This window comes from Equus quagga, chromosome 1 (genome assembly GCF_021613505.1).
Source record: "Equus quagga isolate Etosha38 chromosome 1, UCLA_HA_Equagga_1.0, whole genome shotgun sequence".
NCBI classification, from domain to species: Eukaryota; Metazoa; Chordata; class Mammalia; order Perissodactyla; family Equidae; genus Equus; species Equus quagga.
In genome coordinates, this window is record NC_060267.1 from 63,820,534 (window position 1) to 63,842,191 (window position 21,658).

Below are 21,658 nucleotides of genomic sequence, written 5' to 3' on the forward strand. Positions count from 1 at the left end.
TTCAGGCCTGCTGAGTTAACCCTTTCCTGCACACGAGTTAGCTGTTCAGAGAGTTAGCTTTCTTCTGGCCTGCCTGTCTGCCTAGCCACTCTTTCTAGACAGAGTAGACCTCCTTAGTCTCATCGTACATGGCTGTTCCACATACCTGGACTCGTCCCTGTCTTTCCCAAGTGATTGGAAAGTTTGATTGGAGTTAAGTACATATCTCTGCTTTGCAGTTTCCTGAGATCATAGTGCAATGTTAAGTGCCCATTCTGTCACTCATTCAGCAAGTACTTTTTGAAGGCTGCTATGTACTAGGCTGAGTGCTAGATGTGGATTTACAGAAATGATTAATATGGGTCTCTACCCTCAAGGAGCTTAGAGTTTCATAAGGAAGAGAAAAACAAAAACAGCGATTCTGGTAAGCAGTGTGTGTTTTGGGGAGCAGCTACCCTCGTTGGAGAGCATGGTGGAGAGTGTGTGTGTCTGTGTACGTGGGAAGGCGTTGAGGATAGTTGGGGAAGACTTCCCTAAAGGAGTCACTCCATGAGCCGTGAAGATCAAGTAGACACACGTGGGCATGGAGCTAGTGTTCTCTAGTCATTTCTGTAGCCAGGTTGCCTGTGTGGTTGGAGCATGTGTGTGTGGTTACTGGTACAGTCTTGTTAGCTTGTTGAGAACTACCCTCAGCTACAAGATACATGTCTTTCCAGGGTTTGTACAAAAGAAAAGAGTGTCTAGCTCAATATGTATCTATTTCCGTTACTCCGTTGCCATAAATCCGCCTAAATGACATTTCCAATCTGCGTTGAGTAGGTAGTAGTATTTTCACACGTTGCTCCCCGGGGGGGAGTATGTGAATGCACAGTTTTGGGCTAAGAATGAGTGTAATCATTAAAAATTTAAATGTCCTTTTTTCAGATGGGAGGGCAGAAGCTTTCCTTACCTTGATGAAATTGTATGTAACAATTTTTCTATACTTAGAAGCAAAAAAGTTTTAGGAAAAAACCTGGGTCGGAATTTCATCATGTTTGGCTCCTACATATGTATGCTCCCAACAGAATTTGGAATTTCTAAGAGTAATAGAGTTTTGTTTTTTGAAGAGTACAAAGAAATTGTATGATTATAACAGGATTAGGGATGTATTATTGTAGTGAATATGGGATAATTTCAAATTGTTAACCTTGAGAATTTTTTCTAATAGAATCTTGTTCTCTTTTTCCAGCATTACAGTGTTTCTGCCACCTTTGTACAAAAGACAATTTTACTTGTGTCACAGATGGGCTCTGCTTTGTCTCTGTCACAGAGACCACAGATAAAGTTATACACAATAGCATGTGTATAGCTGAAATCGACCTAATTCCTCGAGACAGGCCGTTTGTATGTGCACCGTCCTCAAAAACTGGGTCTGTTACTACAACGTATTGCTGCAATCAGGACCATTGCAATAAAATAGAACTCCCAACTGTTGGTAAGTTGTTGTGTAAGGTTTTTTTCTTGACACTATAAGAAAACCTCTTAGACTCTGACTATGATTTTAGTTATGGAAGGGATCTTAGAAGGCATCTACCCCAGCTTGTTCAGTTTAGAGGCGAGAAGTAACTTGTCCATAACTGAGAGTTATAAGACCAGCCAACATCCTGACTCCTGGGTGTGTGTTCGAGAATGTGGGTCCAATAATAGACCTTCTCTGAGATCTGGAATGCTTAAAAGAGGAGCCTCTTAAACGGGAATCCTGACAAAGCCCGCCACCGCGGGATGTCCTCAGAGTGTCCCTACTTTGTCCTCAGAGTGAATTTCTTCCTCCTTGTATAATGCTCCAGCCTTTTAAAGCGATCGATTATGGGTGGGAATTGAGAGCAGCACTCAACAGTCCAAATGCCTTCGTTTTGTGATTTCACCTTGTCTTATGACCTTTGTCTAAATTATTGTGTATGATTTGTAGGTTTTTGGTCCTTCACCGTAGTTTACATTTGAAAATGTCTTGGCAGAGCCAGGAATTTGGTGGCTTCATAAACTCTCAGGACTGGATTAATTTTAAGATTCTGGTTTAAGATGTTAGTTTGAGCTCATGTATTTAACCTTCTATCACTTTCCTCAAATCCCAAATTCCTAACGTAATAATCAAAGCAATATAAACATGGGGGAAACATATTAGTGCTAGGAGAATTAATGGAAGAATGCCACTCACACACCTACACTCGTAAGGAACTTTTCCAATTTATAGTGCAGATGACGTCAGACTAGTGGAGAATCGAAAAGAAGCGTTTTAAGTATTTAAGTATTTTAAGAAGAATTTTACTATGAAAAGAAGTGAAAGGACCTCTTACAACATCCCACCAGCACCTTAAGCCGAGAGGCTGTGGGTGAGATTAGGTTACAGGGGCCCAGTCGCACTTCTCCTTTCGGAAGCACCTGGTGTCAGCGCTCCGTGGGCAGACCTCAGCGCTCACTTTTCTTCCACTCAGGCAGGCAGGTGTCGTGCTCTTCACGTCGGAAGCACCGCTGTAGCCCAGAGGAGAAGGGCCTGCCCTACCTGTTACAGAGGGGAGGCAGTCCTCCACCTCCTGCAAACGGCCACAGCAAGGGAGAAGCAGATCTTCAGCATGGGGGAGCTCCCCATGGCAAGGCTCTGTCAGACTAATTTTTCTGATTTTTATGTAGGCATCTGCAGTTCTCATACGACAAAGAAGATGATAATTCCAGAATTTCCCATTTCTGTTATTTGGCCTTGAAATATCTGAAAGGAGACTCATGGACCTTGTGAAGAACTCGCTTCGTTGCTAATGCTAAACATTTATAAATCCCTCATCCCCAGTTCCCTGATAAGCAAACAGCAAAAAAATTACCAAATGAAAAGATTCAGTGGTTCAAAAGGAGTGAACTGAACTGGATAAATCAGAGTAGATGTCATCCTATGAGACAGACTTACCACATGATAGGGAAGAACTTTCAGGCGGCCCAAAGTCTGTTTTCAGTTATTCACTGTGAAATGAGACATTTCACAGTTGTTAAAGATCGCTTTCAGATGAGAAGCGCAATTGATGAATTAGTTTTGAAAAGGCAATATTGAAAGTGAGCAGCAGACTGGATCCTGTAACTTTATACAGCGTGAGACAAGCTTAAGGCAAGACAAGCTCGAGAAATTGTTACAATTCAGAGAAAAAGACAGTTGGAGAGAGAGAGGACAGATCGAGGTGATCCAATATGCTTAGTTTAAAAATTTCAGAAAAAAACACAAAAGCAGACAGAAGAGGGACGAATACTATGCAAAATGAACGAAAAAATATTTAACCCAAATACATATAATGAAAAAAATATCAATTTCAAGAATAAAGAAAAAAATCAGTATACGCATTCAGTACGAGTGAACACTGGTTACCTATACAAGGGGAAAAAAAGATTTTTTTGCTTTTTTAAATAACAGAAGGCAATGGAACATCATATATTGTTACCCCAAATTCTTTAGATAAGCCAAGGTTTTTCATATAAAAAGGCAACCACCAGCCATCTTTAGATAATTATTAAATGTGTAAGGATCCATATACTCTTTCTGAAAGAAATTGCTAGAATTAGGATTCTATATCATGAGAAATCAATCCAAATAAAGATCTCAAGAATGGCAAAGACTTGATATGAAAGAAATGGTGGTGAGCAATGAATCTTCAAGACTCAAGATGAATGCCAAAGTAGTTGTAATTAATGTTTCTAAAACATTAATTATTAAAAGATTATAAGAAAATAAATGATCTTGAATTAGAAGTCCAAGTAGTTAAAATAGACTAGAAAGTATACACATGCAAACTCTCTTAAAAAAATGACAAAGGATATATTTTGCATGAACAAAATTGATGGAGATATATATACACACACACTAAAATATGAGTTGTTTTGGGGTGGAGATTGTTTAGTTTTTTACTTTTGCTCATCTCAATTTATACTTTTTTTTTTTCCTGCTATGAGCTTATACTGGCCTTGGAATAAGATGACAAGCCAAAAGTACTTAAAAAAGAAAAGACAACTTAAGAAGATGTTAATAAGACTTGTTCCAGATGATTGGTTCCTTCATTAGTCACCTGAGAGAGACAAATGTTGCTAGTCCTAGAATGTTGCTGGGAGCTGACCTTGTTCTTTAGATGAGGGCTGAAGAATACAGGAAGAATAAGTGGATACTGACAGAGCTGGTGGTCTTAAAAGGAGGGCGAATGGGAGAACTCTGAACCATTCACCTGTTTTGGGTTAGAGCCCTTTGGGCTCCTGTAATGAGGCTCTGTCACTAACGGTGGTGTGGCCAACTGCAGAAATTGTGGAGGCTTAGGAATTGTGGATGCCACCTACAGTGTCTTTATTGTTGTTGATGTTTATTTCACTTGAGGCCCTTTTTCAGGAAAGCCATCATCTGGCCTTGGTCCTGTCGAACTGGCAGCTGTCATTGCTGGACCAGTCTGCTTCGTCTGCATCTCACTCATGTTGATGGTCTATATCTGCCATAACCGCACTGTCATTCACCATCGAGTGCCAAATGAAGAGGATCCTTCATTAGATCGCCCTTTTATTTCAGAGGGCACTACGTTAAAAGACTTAATTTATGATATGACAACATCAGGTTCTGGATCAGGTGATGTAATTGTTTTTCCTTGTTCCTAAGAAGCCTTGTTAAAATTAACTGTATTATTTATTTTATTAGTTGGCTAAGCCAGTTGGCTTAGTTCATTGAAACTTGGGATAGAGTGAATACTAATCCAGCTTTGAGCCTAATCAAGGTCTTTAAGCTTGGTCTGTATCTGATTGTGGCTAGTTTAGACAGATCAGAACTTTTATTGTTGAAATAAGTCAGTAAGTCAGCTTCAAGTGTGTATAAATTTCAGAGCATTCTCACCTTCTCATGACTCCACAGATAGTAAGAATAAGGACAGTTATTCTCATATAGGTGAGGCTGAAGTTGAAAGATGTTCAAATGATCTGTAGCTACCCATTCTATTCAGAGTTGTTTAGCTGCTTTATTTCTGTGTTTGAAAGCAGGCATGACAGAAAATGTGTTTGCAGTTGTGAGGGTTGTTTGCCTTTTTAACAAGAAATTGCTGTCTTTTGCTCAGGGCTAATTTTTTATTAAAATAATGAGTTTTTAGTTATTTTTCTCACTTCAGAAAAAAGTCTAGCCACGTTGTTATTTCCTGTAGCTTTATGGGTCCACAGCCCCTGTGGTGTTGCTCTCTGCAGTTCCGTTTGTTGGGTTTTGTGGGGTCAGAAATAGCCTGGTGAACTGCCGGAATCATCTCCTGAGGTGCGTTTTGGCATAGCAGGGCTTCGCCTGTAAACCGAAGGGGATTTGTCTTTTACTTTTTCTTGCCTGTGCTTTGGAAGGATAGTAAGAGAGGAAGACCTCTGTCCTTTACAATGTTGTAATTTGACACTCGGCTAGGAATCAAGAGATCTAGATTCCACTGCAAGCTTTGTCATTGATTGGCTGTCTGACCTTGGTTAAACCGGGTTTCCTCTTTGGGCTTCTGCTTCCTCATCAGAATATGGAACAGGTAGTGTTGGTAATAATACTTAAAGTGGTTTGTTAGGACTTTTAAATGAGATATACTGTCCTTTGAAAAGTATAAATCAGCTTCAAATAAGGGGCTAGATTCATGGATAAAATGAAGATTTGAAAAGAGAGAGAATGAAAATTTCACTAATTTTATAGTCAAGTGACTAAAGGAACATTAAAGCAGAAATTGTGACTGGGGGAAGAATATGACTGAAGCACAAGGTCACATCTGATCAAACAGAAAGTTCACACAGTGACAGATGTCTCTTTGTTTTAAGGAAATCACTATATATTGATGCATATCATATCAGTTCGTTCAAGTGTGGGGAAGCCAGTTTCCTGACCTGAAGTCTTCTGTGGAATTCGGCCGAGTATATTCAGTAAGGGAGTTCTGTCCGTGACTGCTGGGACGCAGACGGGCTGGCGCCGGGGCCTAGGTCTCTGAAGGCAGCCTTCAGGGAGCCCTGAGACTGGTGTGAGGAGGGAGGCACTGAGAGGTTGGCTTGAGATGGAGCAGCCTTAGTACTGAAGGTGTGAGCCTTTGGGCAGCAGTGGTAGAGGAGTGGAGAGAGACTGTGGAGGGCTTCCTGAGGTTTCCCATTGATTCTGCGTTAGTGCAAAGGGTTCCCAGAGAAGATCGGCCCCATCCTATAAGTCATCCTGGACCAAAAAACTATGACAAGCAAGAACCAAAGTCACAGCAAATCAGGGTGGCTACAGATCATTTGGAATTAATCCCCTAGACCTGTTCTCTGGTTGCCAAACTTACATCCAGGGAAATCAGAGCCACTCATGCTACTGGGCACAGTGGTATGCATGAGGCCTCAAGGGGAACAAGCCTACCTAAAGAATTAAAAGGGATTACTGTCTGGGTGGCAGTTGACTTCTGAATAAGAACACATTCATTTACCTTTTAAGATATAGACATGAAGTAAAGAATGGAATTATTTTTCCATTTTATCTGTATCTCTAGATCCATCAGGGCCCACAGCTCTGTTGTCTGAAAGCGTCTCCCCCTCCTTTGTGCCTTAAGCCCGAGAAGCTTGTCCATATGGTTTGCTGGCTCTCTGGCTTTGCACAGTTAGCTGATGCCTCTTGCCTGAGTTCTCTCATCTTTAAAATGAAAGTTATGGACCCTGTCCTGTGCTCGTCGTCAGACTGTTGTGAGGTTCAAATGGGACAATGTTCATGTGAAAGCATTTGGTAAATTGTGAGGTTATGTCCAAATGTCAGATGTCACTCTTTTTTTATTTTTTGAGGAAGATTAGCCCTGAGCTAACTGCGCTAATCCTCCTCTTTTTGCCAAGGAAGGCTGGCCCTGAGCTAACATCCGTGCCCATCTTTCTCTACTCTATATGGGGGACGCCTGCCACAGCATGGCTTGCCAAGCAGTGCCATGTCCGCACCCAGGATCTGAACCGGTGAACCCCGGGCCGCCAAAGCGGAACATGTGCACTTAACTGCTGCCCCACCGGGCCGGCCCCAGAAGTTACTCTTATTGAAAAGATATTTGGAAGAAAAATCTGACATACATTATCAATTTACTGTGTTGTACAAAAAAGCTTAGTTTAAGGCCTCCTTTCCCTGTCCTAGTTCCTTGTGTGCTGAATGCCTCCAGATTTATCCAGCCAGAAGCTAGCTTTTGTTGAATGATAGCAGAAAATGCCGTCTCTTTCCCTTCTATTCATTATAAAGCCTTCACACCACCTTGTGCGTGGGACTCACGCCTGTGAGTGAGTACAGTGTCTATTCATAATACCCTTTTTAGTTCTTTCACTCATTGAGGGAAAAGTAAAAGTAGACATTTCGTGTTGTGAGTTCACATATTTAGCTCAGTACCGTGAGCATAATTGAGGAAAAGCCGTATCTGCAGCTCTCAGAGACCGTACGTTTTAACTCGGGAACTGCAGGGAAGACGGTGGGGAGCTGAAGTCTGGCAGCTCAAACCTTGAAGCTAACCCATGCCCATTGCACTAATTTGAATCACAGGTTGTGCATGCACCTTATTTAAGCCGCCATTAGATTAGAAAGTGTGTGTGAGCATGCGCACATGTGCCAGTTTTTGAACGAGAGTGAGTCTGCCAGGCCAGTGTTCGTTATGTCTTGTTCATGCTTATGATCTCTTATAAGGTACACGTGGCGTTCAGGTCTTATTTCTGTTCACTGCCTGTGAAGCTGCTTGGACCGTTTCCCTGTTGAAGTTTTCTCTCAAGCAGTTCTAAATGTACAAAAGAGTAAAGCGGAGAATATAGAGATATGAATTAGGCCTGTTTATTTTTGTCTTTAGAAGAAAATTTACTTTTAAAAAATGCCCAGGTATTCATGTGGCTTATATTAACCAATTATAGATAATATGATGAATCTAGATTTGGCTTTTAATTTTAGTTCTGCGTCTGGAATCCAGTGGTGTTGGGGAAGACAGGAACTTTCCTTGTCCTCTTGGCCTTTCTTGACCGTCCCATTTTTGGGAGTCCTGAGTGTGTCAGGCGTTTTCAGCCTCCAGTCTGCGATTCCTCTTGCTGCTTTATTCCTTGCCTTTCTAACTTTCAGGGTAGCCTCCTGAAGTTAACTGTTAAGTGTATGTTAAATCTTTAAGTACATGGTGCGGCCCTGTTCAGTTAGCGAATTAGTGTCTATGCTCAACAGCATAATTAGGATTCAATTTATTAATACAAAAGAGTTCCTTGATTTAGATAAGGATTTTTCACAAATCTGTTATTAACTAGCAGTCTCCTTATAAACATAAAAATAATTGTTTATAATTAGACTGCTGATTACTTCATAGGAGATGGGGAGGAAAGGACCCATTTGAGAAACTTAAAGATGAAAAGAGGAAAACTTCTGATCAGTTTGAAGACTTAACATTTGGATTTATAAGCGTTTCACATCAGGGAACCAAAGAGAGCTGATAATTTCATTTACTATCATTGGGTTAATTTGATCAAGCAGGGAACTCTGAATTACGTCTAATAGATTGTATAAGTGACAGACTAGTGTGGAACATGCTGTACACTAGTATTTTCGTTGTCATCATTAGTATAATTTAAGATGTCAGTTCCTTAGTCCTTGGGGGTATGATATTAAGTTAATTGGCATAGTCCCAAATATAGTGTTACTTAAATGTTGTAGGTAGTTAGCAAATTCTTTTCTGTAAATGAAATGTGTGGCAATATTTAAAAATATGTATTTAAGAGTAAGGCAAGTTCAGTTGGTGAAAAAATGCCAGTGACCCGTTACCAAGGTAAGTTACTCGGCATCATTCTTTGAGCTACTAGTGTTGCCTAGGCCTAGTTCCTAGCACGTAAATTGCTTGTCTTGAAATGGTTTCTGTGATAATTTTTACTGATTAAAAGTTAGGCCAGAATTTACTTCTGTGTTCCTGGTGTTCACATATTTTCTCTTTCCATCAGTAAAACCGTTACCAGATTCATCTTTCTAAAAGAAGACTTTTAACTTTCTTCTCATTCGTGGCCCCGTTTCAGAACTCTTTACTGGTTCGTCTTTTACCCACAGCCTTCACTCGTTGCCTTGCGCCTGGCATTCACTCTTCGTATTCTGGTGATAGCTTACCTGCCTTCTGTTCCGCTGCTTTGCCGCATACATCCCTTTCCTGTTGATCTTGCTGCTTCCCTAACCTGTGACCTTCATTTCCTCCTACCTAAACATCTTACTCACCTCCTCCTTTTCTCCTTCTGTAAAAGACAGGCTAAATTCAACTTTACAAAGCCTACCTTGCCTGTCGAGGCAGGAGTTTCTGGATTCTTTTATTGTATTTATTATTTTCCTTTTGTCGTGAGTTACTGTTTTTGAGAACGCACTCTGTAACTCCTCAGTGAGATTGTAAATTCCTTCCGGGTAGAGCTAAAGGGCTTATATGTTTCTAGTCACCCTTTAATGCCTGTCATGGTGTTAGAAATACCATATTGATTGATTATTATCGAATACTGTTTATTTTTATCTTTAGGTTTACCATTGCTTGTTCAGAGAACAATCGCGAGAACTATCGTGTTACAAGAAAGTATCGGCAAAGGTCGATTTGGAGAAGTTTGGCGAGGGAAGTGGAGAGGAGAAGAAGTCGCTGTTAAAATATTCTCCTCTAGAGAAGAACGTTCATGGTTCCGTGAGGCAGAGATTTATCAAACTGTAATGTTACGTCATGAAAACATCTTGGGATTTATAGCAGCGGACAATAAAGGTCAGTAGCGTTCGCTTCTCCTCTGAGTATAACAAGATCCACTGAAGGCTTTTTACAGGGATGGCTGCTAAAGCCTGTCAAGTTTGATGAGAAATAGATGTTTGTCATGTAGATTAGATCCCTCAGGTCGATTAGGATGTCTTAGGAGCCTTTAGAAACAGGAACTTCAAGAGTTTCTTGACTCTTGACGCCGTGTTACTCAATCTCTAATTGTTTTATAAAATGTGAAGAGCTTTAAAAAGCCTGTTTCCTTCTAATCTCTTCCTGAGCGTTAGGGCATTCTCATGTACACTAGTGACCCTATTTATATCGAGAGGAAAAATAACTTCTTAGTGTATTCTATGTTTTCAGTTGCCTGGGGCTTCATAGATTAATCTGTTAGGTAAACTCAGTTAAATTGAGAAGTGGTTTCTCCAAAACCACCTTGCCATCGGTGACCACGTGGACACTTTCTTGCCTGTGGCACAGATGCTAGAGGCCGAGGACAGCTCAGATGCCGGGGACGGCTCAGATGCCGAGGAAGCAGGGAACTGAGTGATCGTCAGAGCACGTGGGGCCTGAGCAGTGGCTTCAGCCTGGACTTCAGCTGCTTGCTTGCTTCCTTACTGCCTTTGTGCCCACGATTCCTGCTTTGATAGCGGCTGTCGGAGACTGTGTCACAACTCTCCTCATCGTCAGCCTGAGTCAAATATATTTCCCAGCTTTCCTATTTTTAAAAAAATGCTATTGTTATCTTTTGTAGGTTGGCCAGACCATAGTCGTGTTTTTTCTTCTGTCCCTTCCCATTTTCTTCAACAATGTTTATTGCTTCAAGATGTTGACAGTGTTTAATCTCGGTGATTATGGGTGATTTTATGATTTTTCTTTTTGTTTCTCTGTATTTTCAAATTTATTTACAACGAGCATTTATTATTTATTTTTTAAGGTTTATTTATAGAAAATTTCCAATATCTAGAAAAGTAGAGACTAGTGTGATGAACCCCCATCACCCATCTTCACCAGTTAAGTTCACTGCCAGTCATATTTGATCTCTGATTCTACCTACACTGCCCCAACTAAATTATTTCAAGCCAATCCCAGATAACATATCTTTTCATCCATAAACATTTTCAATTTGTATCCTTAGATTATGAGGAATCTTTTTTATGAAACAACCACACTACCACTGTCAATTTTTAAAATGACATCAAATATCTAGTCAGTTTCAAATTTTTGCAGTTGTCTCCTATTTTTTTTTAAACGGTTGGTTATTCACTTTAGGATCCAAAGTCTGCACATTGCATTTGGTTGACATTTATCTTAAGTCCCTCAAAGTCTAGGTTCCTTCTCCATCTTTTTTTCTTCTTTCAGTTTATTTGTTGAAGGAACTGGATTGTTCGTCTTGTAGGGCTTCTCACATTCTGGATTTTGCTAATTGAGTTCCCATAGTATCTGATCCTACTCCTTGTATTTGAAAACTGGTAGTTAGAGACTGAATCTGACTTAGTTTTCTGGTTTCCTGAAAATATTGTATACTTCCGATCTGCTGTGTCCTTTCTACCGTGTCACACCAGGAGGCATGTAGTGTTTGGTTACCTCTTTTCTGTGATTTGGGGCAGTGACGGATGTGACGGATGTAGGCAGCGATTATCAATGGCTGCTACCAGTTCAGTATTACTTAATTTAAAAACAAAACAAACAAAGCAGTGATCCTAGTCTGACCAAGTCTTCCGTTTTCATTTTCTTCTGTCTTTGAGACTAGGTTCTCCACCTCTCAAAACAACCTTTATTATGTTCTGTGACTCTAGGCTTCCTTTATTTCGTATTTCTTGATAGTCGTCTTTGTTTTCTGAAACTCTTCTTACTGATTTGTGTGAAGTGTCTAATTCTACAAATAGTCATTGCTCCCTTAAAGAACTCACCCACATTTGCGGCTTGATGCTCCACTGTGGTGGCAGACTTCCAAATCTGCATTTTGAGGCTCAAACCTCACCCAGGCCCACCATATTTTAGGCATGTTTCATGTTGCAAACACACTGGCACAAAACGCTCCTGCTGCTGTGCGCGGAACTTTCTCTTCCCACTTGCTCAAGCAGCAGCCGAGCTGGTGCTGTCCTCTGGTGGTCACCGTGGGAACCAGCTGACCCTGCGGGCTCTTCCCTCCCCTCTCCTTTCTTCTTTGTCAGGGTTGGCAGACTTTGCCCAGAACCTAGCCCCTCCACCGCAGTTCCCTTTTCCTTTACCCTCCGGACTGAGTTAATTCCACCTCAGACGACCCTTTCTACGTGCATAGCCTCTTATATCTCCTTTCTCCTTCTGCCTCTCTTGTCAGTTACCTCAGTCTCTGTTCATCCATCTGCCTGTGTTATTTCTTTCTTGTATTTGTGAACCTTGCACAATTCAGTCCTTGTTAATAACTATGCGCATAAAGCCAGTGATGCACCTGTCTCGAGGAAAAGAAAAGGTATATGTTTGAACAGAATCAGTTTATAAGGTTTATGAAGAACAAGTTTATAAGTATCATGAACCTCTAAATTCTTTTGAAAGTACCCAGAAATCCCCTCCACAGTCTTCTGAGAACATCTTCTTCCTTAATCTCTTCTGATCAGAGTTGCTTTCCTTGAAGTAAAATACAGAAGTTGTTTTATGTCACTTTGGGTTTTTTCTTTTTCTTTTTTTTTTTTTAGAACTAATAATGAAGGAAACAGCACATTTTAAGTTCTTATGTGCCATGCATTGTACTAAATGCTTAAAAAAAATCTATTATCCTCTTTTTTAAGTCTTCTGAACTGTCTTGTAAAATAAGGTATTCTTGTTACGTAAGAGAAGAAACCGAGGTTCGTTGGTTAAGAAACTTGTCTGAGGTCCCGTAGTAACAGCCAGACCCTGATTCCACCCCAGGTCAGAATGACTCCAGGTGTGCGTGTTGCGCTGAATTGTGCTGCTTCCTGCTATTGTCATGCTTTTTTTTTTCATGGTTTCATGAAATAGTAGGTTTTCCAGCTATTTCTAGGTTAAATAGGCTCTTGTGGACCAGCCTAGCCTACAAGCCTAGCCGGAACCTTTACCACGATTCCCATGGGAAAACAAATTCACGTATCCACTTAGAAACGAACTTTTGGAAGGTGCGTTCCTAGTTGTCGAAGTTCAAAATCACCTTGTGTAAAACTGGGTTCACTCCCAGCTTTTTCTCCTCCTGGCACTTAATTTCCCTTCTCAGCTGCCTCATGTGTCAGGGATACCCCACTGTTGTTACATTTTTCTAAGCTGGAAGCCTTGGAATCATGGTCGTCTTGTCTGGCTTCTTTGTGAACTATATACAGAGTGTGTCATTAAAGCTTGCATTTCTTCATTTAAGCTCACTTTCAGTTTTGTTCCATACTGTTGCATTCCCACTGTGGCCACACTGGGCACCACATACTTCTCACCTTCCTCCCTCCCTCCTTCCAGAAACAACCATTGAGCACCTAAGCTGAACCGGGCATTTTTCTAGGCACTAAGGAGTCCCAGCTCTGCTACTGTCTGTGTGGACTCAGGATTGCCGTCTTTGAACTATGATGCCTTGTCTCTTAGATGGTGTTAGTTATCCTTGCCTTATCTCAAGAATGAGGGGCTTACTCTGAGGATCTAAAGGATATGTATGTAAAAGTATAAGACAAACTGAAAATAGAAGAAAATATGAAGGAAATATATACAAACTTAAAGTACTATCATTTTGTAGTTGTGAGAGTCAAGATTGAGAATAAAAAGTGATCACTTTTGAATACATAAATAGTAAGTGTTCTCCAACCCATCTGAAACATTGTTATTCTACTTTGTAGACAACGGTACGTGGACTCAGCTCTGGTTGGTGTCAGATTATCATGAGCATGGCTCCCTTTTTGATTATTTGAACAGATACACAGTGACTGTGGAAGGGATGATAAAACTCGCTCTGTCCACGGCAAGTGGACTCGCCCATCTTCACATGGAGATTGTTGGTACCCAAGGTAACTTAGAGCAATCTTGTTATTTAAGCCTTAAATTCCCATGAATCTAATGTCTGTTCAGAAAATTTTTGTAGGAAGTTAGCCTAATTGGAGATGTTTAAAAGTTAGAGGTTTTAGATGAGAACATTTTATCTTTCTGTTGAAAATCTCAGGTGGAGTTAGGAATCTGGGAATTTGTTTAGAGCTTCTCTAGTCATTGTAACAACACTGGTATTTTTGTGAGTTCTTAAAAGTAGCATTCAGTCATGGGATTTTGAGGATCTTGATTTTAAAATTCGAGTTTAAGAGAATGTATTTTTATGTGTAGTGTCAAATGAAATGTGAAAATGCTTTGTAAGTATCAACATGCCATATAAATGTTATCTGGTCATCTGACAATTATATTTGTCCCTGAGATAAAGAGACTGCATGAGATACTTTTGCAGTTGAAAAATTAAATACTAAGTCTTAGTTATGGAATTCTTATGCTGTGGCTTCTGTGCTGTGCAGGGGAACAGATGCTAATGCCTCTCCGCTCTGGTTGTTATCCACCTGCTACCTGAGGGCCCCCGCTCCCCACTGCACCATACATGTGCCATTTTGTGTCTTAGCCAGCCCCATCTTTGTAATTATTATCATTGTTGATTATAACAACTCTATTGAATTATAATTCACATATCATATAATACACCCACTTAAAGTATACAATTCAGTGCTTTTTAGTATATTCACAGAGTTGTGCAACTGTCATCATAGTCAATTTTAGAACATTTTCGTCACCCCAAAAAGAAACCTTGTCCCCATTAGCAGTCCATCCTCCTTTCCCCCGAACTCCTCAGCCCTAGGCACCCGCTCGTCTACTTTCCATCTCTAAGATTTGCTTATTCTGGACGCTTCATAGAAATGGAATCATGCAATATGTGGTCTTTGAGACTGGCTTCTTTCTCAGCATATTGTCAGGGTTCATCCGTGTTGTAGAATGTTTCAGTACTTCATTCCTTTTTATGGCTGGCTCATAATTCCGTTGTATGGATTCATCACACTTTGTGTATCCATTCATCGGTTGATGGACATTTGGGGGCTATTATGAATCATGCTGTTATGAACATTGGTGTAAAGTTTTTGTGAGGATGTAGTTTCAGTTCTCTTGGATATATACCTGGGAGTGGAATTACTAGATCATATTGTAACTCTAGTGGTTTGAGGAACTGCCAGACTATTTTTTCCAAAGAGCCTGTACCATTTTACATTCCCACCAACAGTCTATGAGGGTTTCAGTTTTCTACATTGTAATAATTTTTTTCTTTTTGAGGAAGATTAGCCCTGAGCTAACTGCTGCCAATCCTCCTCTTTTTGCTGAGGAAGACTGTCCCTGAGCTAACATCCATGCCTATCTTCCTCTACTTTATATGTGGATGCCTACCACAGCATGGCTTGCCAAGTGGTGCCATGTCCTTACACGGGATCTCAACCAGCGAACCCTGGGCCACCGAAGCGGAACATGCGCACTTAACTGCTGCGCCACCGGGCTGGCCCCTAATTATTTTTTAATAACACTTTTTCTAGTGGTTAGTATTCAAGGTTGTACATTTACTAATGAGTACATTCCAGTTTATAGGCAAAGGAAATGACCTAGATTCTTGGTTCTTGGACTGAAATATCAGTCTGTGACTAGGGTTCCTATAAATTCATAGGGTTTCAACAAACAAACTAATATCTTTAACCCCCAGTCTTTGAGTTGTTAAACTTACATTTTTTGAACACTGTCGTTTGGAGCATATCATTTTCTTTGAAGAAATGTAATTTCAGGAACTTTTGGTATAACAGTTGACTTGAGGTTGCTAAGTGACAGCGCAGGTGTTGTGGGTGATGTGGGCTGAAATGCTTGGTTCTGGGATGAGAGGAGAGGCTTTGGAACCTAAAGTGAGAGTTGTGATTGGTATTGCCTTTTAAGGAGTCATGTTTAATTTTTTTTCTTTAGGAAAACCAGCCATTGCTCATAGAGATTTGAAATCCAAGAATATCTTGGTAAAGAAGAATGGAACTTGCTGCATTGCAGACTTGGGACTGGCAGTAAGGCATGATTCGGCCACAGATACAATTGATATTGCTCCAAACCACAGAGTGGGAACAAAAAGGTACACTGTGAAGGAATAGTGTTCAACATGTTCTGGAATCAGTTTCTCTTCCTTTTTCTTCTCATTTGTATATACTTATCTTTTCTGAAACTCAAACTTGTACTTTATTAGATTGTCCACGGGTAGAAGATCTCATGATCTTGCCTGCTCTGAAGCCAAGGCTACCTGACTTAAAAGATGCCTGCTGAGGAAAGGTGGCCTTTCCAGAAAATATTATCATTAGTTATGTTATTACAATAGCAGCAGTGGCTAATGTTTATAGGGTACCTACTATGTGCCAGTCATTTTAACGAGTCTTTTATATATATTAGTTCATTTAATTCTCTCCTCAAATGCTGAGCTGTAGGTAACCAAGCTGTGTTCATGTTTTCACTTCCTAAAAGTATGCCTTTTTCTCTTCCATAGAACTTTTGCATGTGCTGTATCCTAGAACATGCTTCCCCCTACTGTTTCCCTGACTTGTACTCACCCTTCCTTTCTCTTTGGAAGCCTTTCCTAGGCTGTTAGGTCTTCTTGCCAAGAGCTCTCCTAGCACGTTGAACCGTTAAGGCACTTACCATGTTGTAACTGTCCATTTATTTGTCTGAATATTCCATTGGATTGCAGGCTGCTTGAGAGTGGCCTTGTATTCCCAGCATCCATCACAGTGCCTAACTTATAGTAGGTCCTCAGTAAACATTTGTTGAATCCATGAGTCCTCAAAAGAATCTAACTAGGTAGGTGTTACTATCTGAATTACTCTTAATTCAGACAAGGATACTAGCACGTGGAGGTTAAGTAATGTGGCCAACCTGATACAGATGGTAAGCTGAAGAGCTGAGATTGGAACCTGGGCCTTTCTGCCCCAGGCTTGGCTCCGTATATCACAGCGTGTTGCCACAACATGTCTTCAGGCTGCTTCTTTAGCCTTGAATAGAGCCACGCTTTATTCTGTCTAGTTGTGTTTATGATTTCTGGCGTTAACAGGGACTCTCAGAACCCTCACTCAGCGGTGTGTCATGAGCAGAAGTTGTTCAAGAATTGCCTTCATTTTTACTGGCCGAGATTATACACTCAGGGTTCTGGGACAGTGGTTGCTGCAGGTCCTCATGCATCCTGATCTGTATCCTTAGTAGGATTTGTAAAACTTCAGAACCCTGCAATGTGGCATCAGTAGGAGGACGGGCATTCATTTTAATCTATTATTTTGTTTCCTGGAGTATCCCTGCCTTTCCTTTCATCCTATTGTATGAGAAGACGTCTAGATTATAGTCCCTGCAAAGGACATGACAAAGTACATTAGGACACTTGTCACAGTCACAGTTTTTAAGTGTGTGTCTGTCATTGAAACTGAGATGAGGCAGACAGCATGAAATGCTGTTTCAGCTTCCCCTGGGCTTTAGTTGACAGCATTAATTTGCAAACTAGTGTGGATATATATTTTTCTTGAGTCTAATATGATCTCAGTTCTGTAATATTGTAGGTATATGTCTGTCTACGTACAGAGAGATGTCTGCAAGGATGTCTATCAAAATGTTCACACTGTGTGGTAGTAATGGAATGATGTTTCACTTTGTCCTTTATGTCCTTTGGGAAAATTTCTCTAAGTAGTATGAGTCATTTTAAAAAACACCTAAACCATGCTGAAAGGGGAGAAAAATCTTAAAGTTAATACTGATTTTTCTTTATAACTATCAGGAATAAAAGAAAACTTATGAAACAGTTCAAAAGTAATGTGGCCACCACTCCATTAAATAAAATGCTGACTTCTTTTTTAGGTACATGGCCCCTGAAGTTCTAGATGATTCCATAAATATGAAACATTTTGAATCCTTCAAACGTGCCGACATCTATGCAATGGGCTTAGTGTTCTGGGAAATAGCTCGACGATGCTCCATTGGTGGTGAGTTGCTCCCTCTCCCCCAGTGGTGTGTCATGAGCAGAAGTTGTTCAAGAATTGCCTTCTTTTTTACTGGCTGAGATTATACACATCAGCAGTCTGAAATCGTGTTCACTGGGCGATCACTGAGAGAGCCAGAGAGAGCAAAGGAGAGAAAACTTGGAGTGAGGGGCCTGCTTCATCCTAGTGTGTTCTTTTCCTGTCTCTGCTTGAATCTTGGGAAGCCTCAGAAACCAACCCCTTTTTTCTTGGAATATAGTTATTTAGAATGGATGAACGCTTGAGAGGCCACCCAGGAAGCTGTTTCTAGCATGTGCTTGGGTCAAACTAACTTTTTTCCCCCTGAGATTGTGGTTCTTTTCTCCGACTTTTAGCTAAAACGAGATATACAGAATGCAGTTATACTGCCATTCCATTCCATTCCATTCCTGTTAAAAGTAAGTTTTAACTTCTAAGTTTAGTTTTAGATTGAGCACTCTTGATGTTTACTGGAGACATCTCTCTTCTCCCTGGGGCGCAGGCGTGGCTGAGACTCGGGCCTGAGGTGTTTGAGGCCGCGGGGCCAAGTCTGTCTCTGCATGGTGGCAGATAGGACAGGTGATTGGCAGTGCAAGTAGAGGAAGGGACTTGCACCTCAGGCTGGCCTTGTGGGAGTCACAGCTCGGTGATAGAGTGTATACCCCTGTACCAACTGAGAGGCTGTGCACTCAGAATAGAAACTTGTTTCTTGAACATTAGGGCTCTAGGGAACACGTCAGTCTGGGATCACAGCTCATAGTTAGGCATCATTAAAATAGCCTTTGCTGATCCCTGGTGGTGTTTAGTTTCAAGGTGTAGGCCCAGTACCAGCTTGGGGAGGTGGGTTGTGGAAGCAGATAGACCAGGCTGTAAGGCCTGTCCCGCTCTCCTGGTTTAGTGGGACACTATAATAGGGCTCACAGGTGTTCCTTTTCTGTCTGGTCAAAGAATGCTCTAGCATTATCTCAGTAAATTCTTCAAAATAGATTTTTTTCTTCTTGGCCTATATAGGAATTCATGAAGATTACCAGCTGCCTTATTATGATCTTGTACCTTCTGATCCATCAGTTGAAGAAATGAGAAAGGTTGTTTGTGAACAGAAGTTAAGGCCAAATATTCCAAACAGATGGCAGAGCTGTGAAGTGAGTGTTTCTTCTGGATACTATGTGATTTTCTAAACTGCTGCTGCTTAGGAATTTGCTAGGAAATTTACTGTTTTTCTTTAAGGAAAACAGACACAAGGATTCCCTTTTCTTTCCTTTTCATGGCAACTAAACCAATGAGTAAAAAGAGAATAATTTGGCTTCCATGTTCAATTTTAACCACGTTGGAAAGGCTATCATTGCATCAGAACCATGTGTGGATCTGCCAGTGAGCCGAAGCGCTTCCCTTCCACCCGGGCAGCGGAGTGCTGGACGGACTCGGAGACCTGTGTTCCAGACCAGTCCGGCTGCCGTTCAGTCTGCTTGCGGCGAATCACTTTCATTCTCTGGACCTCAACGTGCCTTTTTGTAAAATGAGGAACTTGGATAAGATGATTTCGAAGATGATTCAGACGCTTTTACATCGTATTCGTCTGATTGCCCGTATGACTGTTCCTGAGGGATTTGGGGAAAATGCTTTCCAGCAGTATCCGAGCTTCTCAGCCATAGCTCTTAGAAAAGCTTTACAAATGTTTTTGTAGTTGTAAATTTAAAGAGTTCATAAGCCAAATTTTATTTAATCTGTCCTTAATTGCTAGCTGTTACTATTATAATATTGGTGAGGCAGGGCATTTCCTTCCAGATTTGAATTTTGTAGCTTAGGAAGAATAAAAAGCTGGTCGCTTAAGTAGTTGATTTTACATTTTAAAATAATGTAGGACTCACCAGAACCTTTGACATCAAGAGAGCTCCTTAGCTCCTTCCAACACAGTCAAGTATCTAGGCCCAGATGAAGTGCATCTAAGTGAGCTCAAGGAATTTGCATTTTTAACAAATTAAATTGGGCTCTATTTTGTCTTTTAAAAATTGGATCTTGATACTGCAAAGTATAAACTTGAAGTATGTGTGCACTCATCCAATAATTAGAGCAGATTGGGGCCGGCACTGTGGCTGAGTGGTTAAGTTCGTGTTCTCTATTTCGGCGGCCCAGGGTTTTGCCACTTTGGATCCTGGGCACGGACATGGCACCGCTCATGAGGCCATGCTGAGGTGGTGTCCCACATAGAAGAACTAGAAGGACCTACAAGTGGAATATACAACTGTGTACTGGGGGGCTTTAGGGAGAAGAAGAAGAAAAGAAAAGATTGGCAACAGATGCTAGCTCAGGTGCCAATCTTAAAAAAAAAATTATTATTAAACCGATGGCTTTTTAAGCATGAAGAAAAGTTAGCAGTTAACATTAAGAGCACACTTAGAACTTGCAGTTACTATCACATCATGCTGAATTAATGCCATCTCTGTCATTTTTGGGTATCCTCCATTTGGTTAGTTTTCTGTGTACTTTCATTAATTCAATCTTTCACTTTTCTAGGATTTTATAAATCTCCTCTCAATAGTTGAAACACATCAAGACTATGAAACTGATCGAATGCCTAAAGAAGTGTCTTCCGGAACCTTCTGGCCTTTTCCAGTCTGGACTGGCTGCTCTTAGCCAGCTGTACAGCTTTCATTTTGGGCTAACCCTTGCCTTTCGTCCTGGGGTTCCCTTGACCTGTTCCGGTGAAGCTCCCTGCGCTCCATGTCTTCCTGTTTCTTGGTTGGCTCATTTCTCCCTCTTTCAGGTCTCTGCTCAGATGTTACCTTGTCAGTGAGATGTGACCTCTGTACCTATTTAAAATCGCACCCTCCTTCCGTGTCATATTTTATCTCTTTCTCTAAGTGATGTTTCTCCTTAGCACTTAACACTGACAGTCCGTGTATTTTATTAATTAATTATATGCTTTGCACTCTAGATTATAAGCTTTGTGAGCACAGAGATTTTGTCTCTTGGTTCACTGCTGTATTCCCAGCATCTAGGATGGTAGATGGTAGGCACTCAATAAATGTTTGTTGAATGAATAGAAGTATGTGCTGGGCACTTGGTCCTTTTTATCTGGAAATGAATGTTCATTTCTAGGAAATGTCCCTGACCTATTTCTCTGATTTGTTCCCTCCATTTTCCTCTGTTCTCTTTCTTCAGTTCTAGTTAGGAAATTAGACCTCTAGTCAGACCTCCTGGACAGGACTCTGATTTTCTTATCTTTTCCCTCCTATTGTCCATTTCTTTGTCTTTTTTCTCCACTTTCTGGGACGTTTTCAGCTTTTATCTTTTTTTTTTATCAGGTTTTCCTTCCAGTTCTGTAAAGTTTTTCCAGAGTCAAGCCAGAAACAAAAGCCCATCCCTGGTAGACCCTGCATCAGTGTTGTCTGATCTCTGAGCATAGTAAGGATAGATTGTTGGTGTTTTCTTCTCTCTGTGCAGCTTCTCTTTCTCCAAGTTGCTGTTTTCTGTCTGTGTCAGCTCCTGCATTTCATAGTACTTTCCCCAGGTGTCTGATAGCCTCATGCTGTCTTCATGTTTAAGAGCGGGACACTGACAGCCAGGAGGACGCTCGTGTGCGGGAGGCGGCTCACTGACCATGGGCTTGCGGGAAATGTCACTGGGTTGCTTCCTTGGGCTGACACTGACGCCGGTCTCTTCAGGCCTTTCCTCTTGGGCTGCTCACTTTGCCCAGAGAAGATTCTCCCGGCCTCTTCCCTGGCGGAGTGTGCACCAGCTGCTGCCTGTGTTTTGGGGAGAAAGCGTACGGTCTTAGCATTTGGTGGGTTGTCAGTGTCGAACTTTGCCCTTCCGTTCCCCAAGCCGGAAAGCTGTGTTTCACCCTCTCAGATACAAACCTCTGCTCTTCTGCTGGGGTGGGGGCAGTCCCCCGCTCTGTGAAGGTGGGAGGGGCGGGTGTCTGGGGTTCTAGCTCTTGTGGTCGATCCTCCTGCTTTTAGC

At 41.2% G+C, this 21,658-nt stretch overlaps 1 protein-coding gene across 5 annotated transcripts in view; it reads left to right on the forward strand.

The window, feature by feature from the left end:
• TGFBR1 (transforming growth factor beta receptor 1) overlaps positions 1–21,658 on the forward strand; it is a 43,475-nt gene that overhangs the window by 2,704 nt on the left and 19,113 nt on the right. For 3 of the 5 annotated variants that reach the window (XM_046673057.1, XM_046673073.1, XM_046673064.1), the window contains exons 2-8: positions 1,208–1,453; positions 4,358–4,600; positions 9,483–9,713; positions 13,514–13,681; positions 15,642–15,798; positions 17,556–17,680; positions 18,707–18,837. In XM_046673057.1, the coding sequence (XP_046529013.1) occupies positions 1,318–1,453; positions 4,358–4,600; positions 9,483–9,713; positions 13,514–13,681; positions 15,642–15,798; positions 17,556–17,680; positions 18,707–18,837 (1,191 nt within the window). In that variant the 5' untranslated portion in view covers positions 1,208–1,317. The remainder of the gene's footprint in view (positions 1–1,207; positions 1,454–4,357; positions 4,601–9,482; positions 9,714–13,513; positions 13,682–15,641; positions 15,799–17,555; positions 17,681–18,706; positions 18,838–21,658) is intronic. The other 2 variants (XM_046673083.1, XM_046673093.1) reach the window with 1 other exon arrangement.